The sequence below is a fragment of the Typopeltis vanoorti genome, chromosome 10 (genome assembly GCF_054136105.1).
Source record: "Typopeltis vanoorti isolate ZY-2024b chromosome 10, IOZ_Tvanoo_1.0, whole genome shotgun sequence".
Lineage (NCBI taxonomy): Eukaryota > Metazoa > Arthropoda > Arachnida > Uropygi > Thelyphonidae > Typopeltis > Typopeltis vanoorti.
Window position 1 is genome coordinate 63,326,662 of NC_143558.1, and position 16,232 is coordinate 63,342,893.

The 16,232-nt window shown below is 38.1% G+C and overlaps 1 protein-coding gene across 1 annotated transcript in view; it reads right to left on the reverse strand.

The window, feature by feature from the left end:
* Window positions 1–16,232, reverse strand: part of LOC150102465 (uncharacterized) — a 71,309-nt gene that overhangs the window by 14,030 nt on the left and 41,047 nt on the right. Inside the window, exon 8 of the mRNA XM_090399595.1 lies at window positions 10,544–14,177. Within this exon, the coding sequence (XP_090255721.1) occupies window positions 10,544–14,177 (3,634 nt within the window). The remainder of the gene's footprint in view (window positions 1–10,543; window positions 14,178–16,232) is intronic.

Consider the following 16,232-nt stretch of genomic DNA (forward strand, 5'->3'; position numbering starts at 1 on the left):
ATACATGCTATAGGCCATTCTCAACCCTTTGCATTATTCAAATTGAACAGTGTTAAGTGGATGATCATGGTAGTTTTTCTCTTCATTTCCTTGGTTGGACTTATCTTTGGATCCAGATATTTATGCAGGTTGCTTCATTTCGCCTATAAAATTTTACCCATTTCTCTCTAAATTGTCGTCCATTTAGTCTTAATTGGTTTAGACAACGTATTTATATATTAGACTCACACACGAAAATGATGCAAAACCTATAGAACGTCAGTGTCTGGCAAAAAGAAGAAATTTGTGGACTTATTTATTGAAGAGAAAGATCAGATTCCTTCTGTTGTAGCCTTTGGGGGAAATCAGAATGAGGAAGGCAGTTCTTAAAGAAACAAGTATAGATGGAATGAAAGAAGGGAAATTTGTTCGGTAGGTTTCAAGCTGAACAGTAAAGGGATAGTCACTAGAAGCTGATTATGTTCTTCGCAGTCATGGAACAGTGGAGGAATGATGGTGGCTAGTTCAGCAAAACATTGTTCATGACAATGCCTACAGACGGTTCATAAGACAGAAAGCCCGTCTCTGAAAGTGTGATTTGAATCGGATTGCATCAATTACCAACTAGTACAAAATTGATTTTGAAAAGTCCAAAAGGAGGGAGTAAGTGTCGTGTCACTTTCCTACTTTGTTTTTACCATTTAACAACTGGAATTAGGCTTCTCGTGTCTATCAAATTAGTGATGCTGAAACAATTGCCTACATAAAAGTAGCGTCTTTCTGCATTATTTCGCCATCCCATACGGCCTTACACTGGTGATTTGGTAAACATTTTCTTATATCGGCGTATTGTCTCTCAATTTTTGTTTATTGAGATCTGTTTTCTTAAAAAGGAAAAATATATTTAATTCGAATTTCTTCAATTACGGGAAAACGCGACATCCAAGTTCGTTATCTGAAAACCGCCTAAAGAAATAAACGACAGTATCAATTAAGGAAGACCATGACGCAAAAAATCATGTATGTATGTATGCCTGAATTTGTAATTAAACACACACACGCCTTCTCTTCTGATTTAAGACGGTAAAAATATCCTGAATAAAACGACGAAAAAGATTATTTCAAAAATTCCTTATACATATTCCTATACACACGTGCCTGCGAAGCCTTCTCCATGACATTAAGTCTGTTGGAAAAAAGCACAGGTTCGATTTCAGGTGAAATGGTGTTCTGGTATTGCTAGAATTTCTACAATCATCTCTCTGTTTGTTCATTTGTTATCTCTATGAACACCCCTAACATATTTTAAATAATCTGCGCGGAGTTAAATTAAAACAATGTCAGTAGCTCCGCCTTCTCACTACTGAACTCACTCTTTTACTTATGAAACTTTTAATTAATTTTCGCTTGTTGTTTTTAATGAAGGAAGTAAACAGTGGACGAAGGACGTCAAAATCGAATAACACGATGCAGTCTGTAGCGGTATCGACAGGGTTATCCCCGTTACCATTTCGATCTCCGTTTTGGTCAGATTGTATCTAAATATCAGGTGACAACTGTTTAGTCAAAACCAGTCGAACGATACATACGATCTATATAGGTGTCTGTAAATAATGAGAAAAGACGACACATTTTTTTTTCCCCTCGCAATTTTTAAAGTACCCTGGTTACACACATTAGGTTCCAGACTACCGTCGTATAGCGAATCACTTTTTCAACTTGATGCATGCAATAATTTGATGACGTTTTAAGCAGCTATATATGTGCATAAAATCATGTAAATAAATGCTTTATGTAGTTTATTTACTGCAGATATTCTGAATGGAACACGCCAACCACTATACATTATTAAAAGTGTTTCCATTTAGGCAATAAGATTGTCACGTTCACGGATAACTTTAGTATTATCAATTAAAATTATTTTAATTCTTGTATGTAATGCGTAGTTGACGCAAATTCTTTTCATCGAAAGCAAAAGCACCTTTACTTGGAATTTCATTTGCTATTATTAAAAACAGTAAAATTAAATAATAGTTATAAGCAGTTTATAATTCACAACGAAACCCAAAACACAAAGCGACGCGGCGAGCATCATGTAAACAAACTTTTAGTCCACGAAAACTGCGCTCAGTTGATTCGGGAGAGGGGCGTTATGTCGCTAGATGCGTCGTATGACGGATCGTCATGAAGTGAAGCATCGTAATGCGGAATATTACTGTATCGTACCCTATCTGCTTCAATAATTGTATCTGAATGCTTCAAATTTGCAGGATGTGTCCTTCTGCTGAATGCCTCTGTCGGATCGATAATATTCGACTTAAAACAAAGGTTTACAGCAGGCCATAATAATTCTCGCATTGTATTCAGTGGGTTCACTTCAGTATTCTACAACCAGTTGATTAAGCAACCAGCAAGGGAACTCCACTGCTACTTAAACATGAAATAAATTGTTTACTTTATTTGTTCTCAGGGTAAGGAACACTGAACTCAAGGTGAGATTGAACAAAGTTCCTCCACTAGGTGTAGGTAGATAGAACTGAATCTGCTGAGTCAATCGTCCTTTAAAGTTGTGGCTTGTGTTATTGAGAAGAAATATCTCAAGTGAAGTATGACCGCTTTCTTAGTGATTTCAACGCTATAATATAATAATAAAAGCAACGTAGGACAACAAGTATTCTGCTTCAGAATAGAAACTATCAAAACACATGTTAAAACGTGCTTTTGGGAAGAAATCCGCATAACATTTGAATGAGTAGTTTACCTAGTTACAAATGGGATGCATATTTTTTTTAATTCAGATATTCTACAGCATCTCCAGGAAGATGTGCAGTAAAAACGACCCGAGAATTGACACACTTCCATTTTTTTTTGTGTGTGGGTGGGTATTGAGCATGACTTTTGCTTTCTAAAGTGGCATTAAAAATGTATGATGATATTGTCACGATTAAGATTATATATCAAGCTTTTCTTAAGAGTTCAAAACATGCACCTTCTGTAAAGTTTGGTCTGAAGTATTACTGTATGAAGTCGAGAATAAATCCATAGCGCTAGGCCGCCTGAAGAAAGACCATTTTAAGTTCGATTCTAGTTGCCGACTAGAGGAACTTTTTCTATCGGTTCCCGAGTTAGTTGATCTGTGTCACGCGCAAGCGGGTTATTTCTTTCAGAAACTCGACCTTATAAACTTATTCTATCATTGACAATAATATATAGTGTTAGAACCCAGGAGATGGTTGCAGTGTCTACCGCTCTCAAAAGTTTAGGACTAAATGATCTTGCCTACTTCCTTTGGGGAATGAAATGCATTAGGGTATTTTTTTTTTCTACAAGAATAGCATGGGATAATATGGAGGGGGGGGGAGAAGGAACATACAAATCCAGACTGGTTTGGTAACAATCTGTTCATATTTTGTAGCTATATAAGTTTAAACAGAAGCTGAGGATTTTGCTGCAAATCTACGATATAATAATAATTACGATTATTACCGGCCTAGTTGACCGAGTGGTTAGCATATCCGCTCTCCAGCCAAAAGGCGGCAGGTTCGAATCCCGCCATGAGCATGAATGTTTGTGATTGTCTGGAAAAATACTGGGGATGGTGGTCGGCGGTAGATGGCACTGGTGTAGATGATGTGGTTCGCTTTAGTTTCTTGGATTGAGTTGAAGAGTAGGTGTCCTCCCTCGATGAGTCTTTGGACTCCTTGAAGGTGTCATGAAATAATAATAATCGTTCTTATTTGAAATACTCTTGACCTGAAAATTAAGATTTACGCGTACTTATAGGTTGACTGTTAGAAGAATGGTTTCAACCAGAAGTTTTAAATAAAACGTCCAGTCAAAGAGAAACTAAACAGAAATTAAGGGAAGGTGGGGGTTCAGCTCTGCACTGAGATGAACACGAGGCGATATTATAATCTGTTAAACTTTTTATTCAACATACAGAATGACCGTCAACCGTTGTTAAAAGTTATGGCCTTAAATTATGGAGTCTCGAGAGCCTCCATAGCAAAGTCAGTTGTGACGATACCCTTTGGCTGGAAAGAACTGGGTTCGAATCCCGTCTAGAACGCGAAGAAACTTAATCAGGGCTTTTCAACTGAAGGTGAGGTAGCTGGTCTCGTACACTGGTGGCAGAATGTTTTTCAATATCGGATTTTTCATCTCGCGAAACAAGCAAACCGGTCAAAAGAACACACGCAGTATACCAATATAGAAGGCTGCGGGAATAAGGATTAACCACCGTATTCCGTTGGATCTGGTTTCCAAACTGCATGGTACAGTGTGGGTGGATCTACTGTATGCGTATAGCAGAAGTTGTGAACCGTTCGTTTAAGTTATTTCCAATGTGGTTTGACCTACCAAATGCATGTTCTCTGGACGATGTGTTGTTCTTCGAGAGAGGACAAAACTCTTCCTCATCCATTTGAGACCGACTTTCTTCTTTTCAGTTGAAAAGTCTTCAAAGATAGCGTCCTGGATGAAATTAGAGACTAGGTCATTCCAACTAAAGTTCCTCATATGTCTTGTATACTGTTTATAGATTTTGTTTATGTTTGCTGTGTTCCTGATTATGGTTTTCCGTTTCACGTAATTGGGACAAGGAGGAACAGTTCATCGAAGAAAAACAGCTGTCTCTGCCCTTGATAATATGCTATCAAATATTCATATCACAGACAACGTTTTAACCTCTCCCTTTTAATCAGAAGGTACTTCTCATACCATGATAATTCTGCGCTAGTTAAACATGCTGTCTATGTTTTACTCGCACATTTTAGTAAGGCTTAGGTAACTAGTGATTTAGAATATTTAAATGAAATCCTTTCCTAGCCAATTCCCGTCCCTTTAGTTGAGTTTCAATTTTAATGTTATCCTTTTGTATCGATGCAATATTCTTCCGGTTGTGGGCTGTACATCAAAAGCGTATCGTCTCTTGCTTGCTTATATAAAGTAAGCAATGAGAAAGTATATTTGCCTAATACGAACAAAATTATCTTGAAACTCAACAATCATGCTCAGAGCTAATCAAAAGACAACATCTTTTGCTGTAATTTCATTTATCTCTCTATCCACAATTCGTTCGCGAACGCTTTGCTTAATGTAATTTATTAAAATTAGAAAATAATCTCGGCATGATCCGTATACAATTTATTTAGCAAATTACACGCGAATTCCTTCAAAGTGCGCTGCATCTTTTCCCATTGATTTTTGTACTGGGCCACCTTTAAAAGAAAGTTTACGAAATTGTTCTACCTGCTACTAGTAATCTGATTAACGCGTCTAACTTTTACAAGTGTATGTGATGTGTATATGCGCGCGCGCAAAGTACATACATTTCTTCGATTTAAAGGGAAGGCTCTTTGGCCGTTAGATTTCAACCCTCGCTTTAGTAGGTAATGGAACCTGTTAAGAATATCAAAGCTGATACGGAAACGCAAAGCGATTTGTTTATAATATGGTTACAATTTAAGAGATTATCGACTCCATACTCTTTTTCCCATTAGGCAAAGAGGGAATTCAACGTAGGTAGCAACATCCACCTCAGATCAAATGCACGTGCAGGACTGAGATGCCATTAGGCATGCAGCCAAATGCTCGGTATTCACCCCTAGAGACAGATAAGCAATTACAACTGCATCGCTCTATCTAATTCTCGATTGAAATTACGACTGTAATTACCATATAAATGAAAAAGTGATTTAGTGCTTCTTATTAACTTGCCATCAGTGAATTTCTTTGTTTCTTTACCTTTCAAGTAATGTACAATGGATAAGTTCGGCTTTGTGTTTGTCCGAACACAATACAAAGATTGTTATGAAGAATGTTACTTAATCTGAACATCTCCTGCCATTTTTCTTTTCTTTCTAACATGTGTAATATATTTCAAGCTAATTATACTGGCCAAGACATTTACTGTCAAATCAAGACTATTTTTTGTCAAACCGCAAAGCATTTACGGTAAATAAAATATTTTTGAATTATAGATATTAAAAAATGTTCTTTTTTTTTTATTTTTTATTACTCAGTTCAAATTAATCTGAAGTCGAAATAGGATCTAAAACTACAAGTAATCTAACAGCCCTTTGAGCATATTTGTGAACAGCATAAATATTTGTTAATCTACTTTCTGAAAGATAATCAGGACTCTTCCTTTGATAACAATGTTCCCAGTAAAAACAAAAATTCACGAAATTTTGAACAGATGCCATCCGAGTCTATTTTAACGTAATTCATAAATATCTCCCACTTGCAAAATCAACATTCCGTCTGGCGTAAGGTGGTTAGACTTTTTTTTTTTTTATTTCCATTATAATTAAAACAAAATAGTATAATTCTTATAAAATAATATGGCATATTAAATAATTTATAAAATTTTAAGATAATTTTATTATAATACACTTTTTCTAAAAGAAAAAAAACTCATAAATTCAGAGAAACTAATAATAAAATTGGATTAAATGGAAATATAAATTTTCATGAAAGGTAAACAGACGAATGGGGATAAGAATAGTCCCACTGTAGCCCATGCATGTCGTACGAGGCGACTAAGATGGACACTCAGGGTGGGTAATGGATGGCAATGCTGTGGCCAATGAAGTTTTAACTGTTTGGCTATTGTTGTTACCCTCCTGCCATATCAGAGCTTACAGCTCTATACTACCCCATCCCTACATTTTCTTCTACAGATAACAGGGAAGATGAAAAGCATGCTTGCTTCACTCATCAAGCAAAAAAAAAAAAAAAACAGACGAATATTTCGTTCTCTAAGACAAATATCAAAGAAAGTTAAAGAAAAAATATGACTTGAAAGTATAATTTGTGCTTCAAAAATATATTTTATTATACTGTACATCCGAAATGTAGCTCATATATCTATGCCCATACATGGTAATAATATGCGATAGATTTATAACCCTTCGTAGGTAGGATTTATATTTAAAGAAATTCAATTTGACGAATTAAATTGGATAATCATTTTTCCTTCAAATATGACTCTAACGGATGGTTATAAATTAAATTATTACATAAATTAAATAATTAAATGCATTGGAATACCCGACTTTTCTCTCTTGTAAATAGTCTCGCCCGGATTCTGCTGTCAATTCAAACACGCTTTAAAAGGAGATTTCCCTTAAAGGGTTAAAATGTAAATGTCAAGAGAGTAGAGATATTTGCCAGACTAAAGATCACGAGAAAGACACACGTTATATGTCGTTGCTCATAATAATCTTTTAGCAACTCTATACAACGAATATTACTTTGCAAAAAGCAAAAGTAAATGGATTCCAGCAGTAGCACGCGACACTGTAGAGCAGTGGTTCCCAAACTTTTTCTGGCCCCCTCGACTCCATAAACTCATCGTCAGTGCCCCCCCCTCCTTTCTTACCTGACCCCACCCTACATTCAGAAAAGCGATTCACACAATCCACAAGGAGCGGTAATAAAATTTTTGAAACAAATTATTTATATTTATTTTAAATCCAAAAATACATTTAGCTTTAATCGCAACTTTACATTAAAATCTTATAAAACATTGTATTATAATGCTATTCAATAGCAGCTAATGACTATCAGAAATTATACCAAATATAATGTTGGAAATGCAACGAGGAGCTTTTTAATCCCTCCCCACAGTAAAGGATAGCGAGCAGAGATCTCTTTCTGCAACCAAAACTCTTGATAAGATTTCGTAAATTTTTGGCTTCAGCTCAGCCATTTTGTAGCTCAATTAGTTCTTCCTCCATGGCTGCCACTTCCTCAGTATCGGAAAATGGATTTATTACCCAATCTGGAACTTCCAACGAAAGTAGATCCTTAAATCGCTTAGTCATATCTTCATGCAGCATATTCAAATGGTCACAGTAAACTTGCAGATCTTCAGTTTGCACCCTACGCTTTCCATCTAACTCGGACAGGCTGGGAAATTGGTAGAGCTCATGACGGCCTAAGTTTCGCTTCAACAGATTTAACTTTGAAATAAATGTTGAGATAGATGATTTGGCCATGATCAGATTGATATCATTGCCTTGCAGCTGAAAATTAATTTCATTAAATTTTGCAAATATATCTGATAAATAAGCAACATCATGCCTGATAGCTTTGAGTTCATCACTGAGCAAAGTCTTTTTGTCTTCAAAAAATTCTACAACGGTATCAAAAAGATCATAAAACTGTCTCAAACAGTTGCCTCTTGACAGCCAACGAACTTCAGTATGGAACAGCAAACGTTCAAAATGTTCACCATTTTCATCACAGAGCTTTCGAAAAAGTCTATCATTGAGAACATGGGCTTTAATGTTATTTGCTGCAGTAATGACAGTGTGTAGTGAGTTGTGCAAGCGATCGCCGAGGTTTTTTGCAACCAGATGTTGGCGATGAATGACACAGTGAATGGTAAATATATTTGGTACTGCTTTTTTCAAGTAGCCGACAAAGCCACTGTAGCGACCTGTCATTGATGGTGCTCCATCACTTGCACAAGAAAACATGTTAGTAAATGGGATTTCCTTATCTTTGGAGAACGGCTCAGCAACACGAAATATTGACTCCCCTTTAGTGTATGTATTTAGTTGCAAATAACAACTCTTGAACCAAACTTTCTTCCTTTACAAGGCGCACATAACCTAAAAGCAAAGATTCATTGCCTGGTAAAGTTGACCCGTCTAGTTGTAATGCAAAGTCTGTTGTCCTTAATATGCAGCATAATATTTCTTCAACATTAGCAGCCATTTCATCTACTCGGCTTTGCACAGAATAGTTGCTAAGCGAAATCATCTTAATTATGTCGTATGGTGACTTATGTAAAACAGTACTCAGAACCTCACTAACAGTCGGCAGGATGAGTTCCTTACCAATCGTATGTGGTTTTCCAGACTTTGCGATCAACAATGAAATGTTGTACGATGCACGCAAACCATCGGTGGTTTGTTGTGAAGCATTGCAAAACATGCTTGAAACTGCTTGTCGCTTTTGCAATTTGTCTCGGAGAGATTGAAAGAAAATTAAATTCTTATTTACATTGTCAGGATGTACCTTCTGTTCAATTATTCTGGAAGGCTTCATGGTCTCATTTAGAGAAGACCCTTTCACATAATAGGCACATTGGCACCAGCTGCTGGTTTGTTGGTATGCATCCATACTTTAGGTATTCAATGCTATACTGCCTACATTTCTTCTTTGACGTATCTGCATCTGCCATTTCTATTCTGGAACATGCAGAAATAAGCGTACATACATATTTGAAACCAAGTTTTGTAAATAATAATCTTTATTTTTAGATCCTCACAATATAACATAACCTATAATTTGCCAAGCTGTGACACAACACTTACATAGCTAAGCGCTTCACATTTTTGTTCAGTAAACAAGAATATGAGAAAATACATTATAACACACTCAATACTATTAATGTAAAAAAAGGACCACTTCAGAAATAGCCAACAAAAACTCGAAAAATGTCTTGGGAAAACAACAATAATCAAATAGCAGCAATTAATATTGTGCATTTCTGCATTTTGCAGCACACCTTAAGCACCCCCCCCCTGCCTCTTAGCCCCTCCCCCCTTAGGTAATCCCACCGCCCACTTTGGGAACCTCTACTGTAGAGCAATAAGTTGAATAACACAAAGTGCGCATTTGATGTGCGCAGTGTACCCGGATTTCCAAGCAAAACTACATTAGACCTACGGTGAGGTTTGAGTGAAACTATGATTATTATTATTATTATTATTATTATTCCTGATACCTCCATTATAATGTGGATGTATTGCACTCGAACATGCCAAGATCTGTTATGTTATTCTAGACATTATTTCTTTTCGCTGAGTTGAATGTTTTGGATTAACGAATCAAATCAGATTCGTTAATCCAAAACATTCCCTTTTCCGAGTGTCCTACCTTATCTACAGTTTCAAATTAAATATCACAATTAAATCATTATATAAACAAAAATAGTGAAATGAAGGCACGGATTTAAAACCATTTTGGAACCCTACCGTTTAGTATATACGTTTCTATAGAGACTAAATTATAAAATGTGCATTCAAATATTACATCCAATATAAAATTTTAATAAACAATAGTTTAGTAGGATGTTACGCTAATTATTAATAAAAATCACTACCACACCATTTAATGATTTGTAAGTTAATGCGTTATTAGCAAGTCGATTATGAGGAATATCGATTATGCTGGGTAAGGAATCAGATTGAACAATCGACCGTGAGATGCGGTGATTGATTCATTCAATCCAATACCCTTGGAGGGTAATGGATGGCAACAATGCTGTAGCCAATGAAGTTCTAACTGAGGCTCGGCTATTGCTGTTACCCTCCTGCCATGATCAGAGCTTTAATAGCTCAATAACACCTTATCCCTACACTGTCCTCTACAGATAACGGGGAATATGAAAAGCATTCTTGCTTCGCCCCTTTAAGCCAGTCCTTATAAGGACTATAAGAATATCGATTATATGTTTTCCTGGCTGTAGGGCACCTACCTATAGAAATCAAAAACAATGAGTAAAAATTAAGTGAAAAACATACATAGTTTAATAGAGATCACTTACCTTGAGAATTTTTCCTCTTCCCCCTTCTGCCTCGTTCCTCCCTTTCTTCGGATGCCTCGTTTCCGGATTCTTGGCTTGAAGATAATGGAGTTCCTTCGCTGTCCCTCATCATACTCTCGTAACCACTACTAGTGCCTGAGAACTGTGGTGTGTTGTTGACTTTTGTAAGCAGTTCTTTTGTTTCTCTGTGATCGGAACTGTTGACGCTGCTGTCACTGCCGTGTCCACTACTCGCCCTATGTTTCATTTGAGCTTTCGTGATTCTGTGATAAGGAGAGGGGAAGCTACTAGCGGTGGATACGCTGTTATGTCGTTTACCCGGACACTGGTCACTGTCTGTAGCATCTGTCATGTGCGTTTCCACATTGTCAACGCAAGCAGTACTTGGCGAGCTTGTGCTTCTCGATAGACACTTCGTCCTATGTTGTCTTTTGCTGTCAGGAAAGTTACTTAGTTTTTCACACCTGGTTTGTTTTAAGGGTGATGATGGTATTGGTCCCAAGGGTGGCTTCGATTTGATGGACACTAGCTTATCTTTGTGTTTGATGGAACTACAGCACGTGGTCGTCGCACCGGATGTGCTGCTGGTCGGACTTGCACGAGTGGGGATTTTGTTCGTTGCCGATTTCCCGCTTTTTCCTGAACAGGTGGCGCTACTCCTGCTAGATGGACGTCTGGAAGAAAGAGTTAAGGAGCTATCGGCTAGACTAGATTTCTGAGGTAGTTTGGTCCCATCTTTCATCTTGGAAAGTTTGGAAGTTGGTGTTGTATCTTGTTTTGTAGTTCCCGGAACTTTCTCCATACTTTGACCTTTCCCACCAAGGAACCTGGACAATTTCGATGTCCTTGAGGGCGATTGTCCAACATAAAGTTGACTTGTATCGATTGGTTTGTATGGCGAACTTATCGATCCTCTCCTTTCTCTGGGTTTTGTTGCGCATTGTTCAGAGAGATGTCGTTCTTGAATGTCCATCTCTTCCAGAAGCACCCTACTAATGTCTTCGCTATCAGACATGCTGGCACCATTACCCGGAGACCGTTGTTCTTTAGAGGATGGAGACTGTAATGAAGTACTAATTCGAAGAGGTTCGTCTGGAAGGTGGGTCACCGAAGGGTGTTTGTTCAAATGTGGATTGGAAGCACCATCTGGATGACGTAACGAAGTTATCAAACTCTTCCTTATTGAAAAAGGACTTCGCCTACCTTGTTCGCTATCGTCGGTACATTTCCCTTGGCTTTTAATCCCTAAAGATCTTAAAGCGGAAAACCTGAGACCAGGGGTTTTAAATGGCAAACTACCTTCAGCATTCACATGGGACTCCATCTTGGACAGAAAAATAGCACTTTCTGGTGTGTTCGCTATTAAGGGCGGTACAACTTGGGTGGGTTTAGAGACGAAAGAATGTTGTAGGAAAGGAGGTACTTTATGGATTTTATTGTAAAATGCTTCTAGTTTAAGACCATTCATTGGTTTAATGTTCAATTTATAATCGTACTTGTCAAAGTCCAGTTCTGCTGGTTCACTTTGAGTGCTCGTTACCTCTGCTTCTCTAAGGTCCTCCATGCTTGAATCTTGGCTACCGTAAAGCATTTCGGATAATGTCAGCCTCGACATTCGAGCTGGGAGGGTTCCGCCATTGTGAGTTGGTGACGATGCACCACTTCTGATATCTACTTCAGTCCTGGACAAGGGCTTTATCAGTTCTCGAAGTCGAGCAATCTTCTCCAGTTTCTCTGCCAACACATCACCTTTTACCGCCACACTTAACTCCTCTGGAGGTTTCTGCGCATGTTGTTTCAACCCCCGAAGAGAGTTTCCATATAGAAGCTTCCACGTAAGTCCTCTGTTTCTGGCATCTTCCCGACATGTGTCAGGAACGCTGACATTATCCAAGTCGACACTAACGGAACGGGAATCTGTGAACGAGGATGGTAAATTGAGATCCTCCTCACTCAGTATCCTCAGAGGATGGCATCTGCCATCGAAACTTTCTTGGTCCACTTCGGGAAGAGGATTTTCAGACATGCTGGAGTGTTCTTGCAACCAACATGCAGCCAGGATGTCCTCTTCGTTCACCTGAAGACAGCAGTCTTGCATAGGCACTGGTTCATCGGGTTCTATGACTTCGATTGTTTCCACAACGTGTTCCTCATCGCACTGGGCATATTCCAGGATCACCTTCGTCCTTAGAAGAGCTGCTTCTAGTTCTTCTGGAGGAAGATCTTCAGAAGCCACCAGATGAAGGGCAGGAAGATCAGAGTCGAAACCGCTAGCTTCAGCGTTTTCTTCATTATCCGTCTCATCTACATCTGCTGAATTACTAGCACTGTCGGCCTCATCGTCGTCTTCATCTTGTTCGTTATGTAGCATTCTGGAATTGTGACCCGAGATGTATTGAGGATAGATCCCTCCGGGGTCGTCTTCTTTCCCATGGAACTCATGCGAATGCGCTGCACCGTTCGCGGGCCTGGACACGCTTCGCTTTTTACCCGTTTCCCATCTTTTATCGCCGGGTAGCTCACAGTTAGGGGGATGGCATGAGGAGGTGTCAGTATCCCTGAAGATTTTCGTCTCATTGCCATCAGAATGAGATGAGTGTGGTGGACCTTCTGGTGTCATGTTTTCACCTTCTCTCGGATGTCCACTGGTCTTGCTGTCTTTACTTGGAGGAAAGTCAATCCATACTTCACTTTGTATTCTCTTGAAATTATCGTGCACGTGATGCGAATGTTCCTCCACCCATCTTCGGATCATAGTTTGTTTGTGGTCGTCCATATACCCATACATGGCGGGAGGTCCGTCCACCCACTGTTCCTTCTGCAGTTGGTGTAACGTTCGCGAGTCGAATTTCGGTTTTGAAAAACGCGGTCCGTCGATCCACGTTTCGTCGCTTTGCACTTTAGGATCCTTTTGAGGCGTCGTTTTGGCACCAGACGACGTCGTCGTTTGTTGGTCCGTATTATGATGGGAATCCTGTTTAAACTGGGATAATAAAGCTCGGTGTTTTGCGTTCACTTTTTTCGGCACTTGAATGGTTGAAGTTTGAGAGGTTTTTGGTTGTACGGTGACGGGTTCAGCAGAGGGCGTTTGAGTGCTGGCAGGTTGTTGCTGGGCACTTGGGGTGACTCCAGTTGGGGGAATATTCGAGATTTTTTCTTCCTTAGGCATCGATTTCGCTGGTACGGAGGTCGAATGGATGGGTTGCTTCGGGATTACGACCACTACACTGGAGGAAGAACTTTTACCGACTCGATATATCTGGTCTTCATTAGATGAGCCCGCTCGGCTGTTTTGTATCTGATTAATGTTGCTTGTTCCCCTAGTCTCCGTGGAGCAGACGGACTCCTGGGGTCGGGGTTGGCATGATAACTTAGAGAGAGGAATCTTAGAGAGCTTTGAAAGGACGGGCAAGGACGAAGGCGGCCCTTCGTTATCTGTCAATTCACGATCGCTGATGGCCACCCCGCTAGTCCCCACGTAGATGACCGTATCGCAAGATTGCTCACTGCTTGACGTGTAGTCCGGATCGCTGCTACCAGTTCTTATACCGTCTTCACCCAAAGCGTGCATGCGAACGTATGGCCGACACAAGCCTTTTTCGTCGCAAGTTTCGATGGAGGTGGCACAGGAATACTGAAAGGGAAAACGAAAAACGGAAATTAGTTCGTTAACATGTGCTGTTGAGAATGCGTATGGGAAAGAAAGCACAAATGTAAAATTTGCGCTTTCTTTCCCATATTATTGTTATGTAAAATTTTTAACTTTATAATTAGGAATAAACTCACGTATATAAGAAACTGGTAATTCATAAATCACCTACAAACAAGTAAAATGCTAATGGTGATACGGGTTAGATTTCATTGAATTAAATTAGCATGCTTTCCATTGAAAAAAAAAAAACGATAAACAAAAGTAGACCTGTCTGTTCGGAGAAAGCATACAAGAACCGAAATGCAACGAAATTGCTTCAATGAATAATTCAAGTATTGGACATGCATGTTGTGCTCAATACTTGAATTATTCACGTACCGAGTATGTGGAGGTAAAATCCCATAACGGTTTTTTAGATAGTTGATAAAAATAAAACTCAAAGATACTAAAAGAAAAATCAGCACAGAAATCAAATCCTCAGATTATGAAATGCATGAGGAAAAGAAATATTTCTTTTGTCAAAGACGCGGTATTTCCGACTTGACAAACTTAACCACTTTTAAATTATTCCAATAAACAAGGAAAATAATTTTAATACAACGTAAATTTTATTATTATTAAGAGAGCTGTAGCTAGTCAGGGACTCCTCTAGGGAGGCCACATACTGCACACACACACACACCAGCTGTCAAGAGTAATAAAAAACAGTGGAATAAGCACTTAACGTTTTATTTACTTGGTGCATATTACATTAAAATATTGTGACTAGCTAATAGAATATTGGCATATTAAGAGTACAATTATACACACCTTGTGGGGTTTTATTTGTCAATATTGTTAGTGGTATGGCTCTCATGTGATGAGTCTTATGACATCATCGAAATATCCGAATAATAATAACAATTATTAATTTAGAATACCGTCGATTGTAATTTAAATTATAATTAAATTGTGAATTAAGTATAATTAAAATGTGGCCTCATGCAGTGAGTTTTGGGAATCCATGACGATGCCATTTTTTGCTAATAAAAAGATTATTTCTTTTCAAATAAAAAATAAACATACAGATAATGAAGTGAAAAACGTGTGTGAGTATGAGTAATCCTGTTAAGTTCCGAGTTGGTTGGTCTTGTGCTGTGTTTTAAGGGAAAATGGAAACACTAAGGAACAAAAATGGATTAATATCATTTTATTATGTCATTTGTATTTTAAGTTTTTAATATTTTCAGTTAATTTAAGGAGATTAATTAAATAATAAACAGTAGCGAGGACGTCGTAACATGAAGAATATTTTTTTTTTAATTTTTATAAGATACTTTATACTAGAAATTGATGCAGCAAGTAACTTATCATGATCAAAGCAACGCCAGGAGAATAGTGCCACTATAAACTCGTAGAAAAAAGGAAAAACTCAAAGAGAACCTTGTTTTTCTTGATTACTGAAATTACCACTAAAAGTATTGTAGTTTTGTCTGTCTCCTATTTTGACACTGAAAAATGGCTACGTTTTCTTCAGCAAATGTTAAAAACTTAATTGGCCTATTTACATTTCTGATGTGCATAGAATGTGACGCCTCTTTCTATCTAAATATAAGTCACGAGCAGCTAGTTTGCCAAAGGAAATGTATTACATCCCATTTTATGTGTTATAAGGTTTCGTTTATTGTGTTGCTGGACAGCAAGAGGACATCGGTTGTTTCCAAATACGACCGTGAGAGAACGGACATAAATATTTCGAAAATATCCTTTGGGAAGAATTGAGCAGTCGAAGAAATAAAAGCCATTATTTTTTTAGCAGTGTTTGCTTCGGAATGCAAGAAGTACTTCCCTGAGGAGCTATAAATGTAAGTAGAAGATGCATTTCACTATAAAGGTGCGAATTGCTTGGTCGAAAGAAAGATAACCTTCCAAGGACTTAACTCCACCATAACAAGGATTGCACAGGGGAAATAAGTAAAAGATTCCCTAATAGCAATATTTTACTTATGAATAACTCGTATCCAGTGAAGACCGTAAGTACAAGATGGAGGTAAGAAA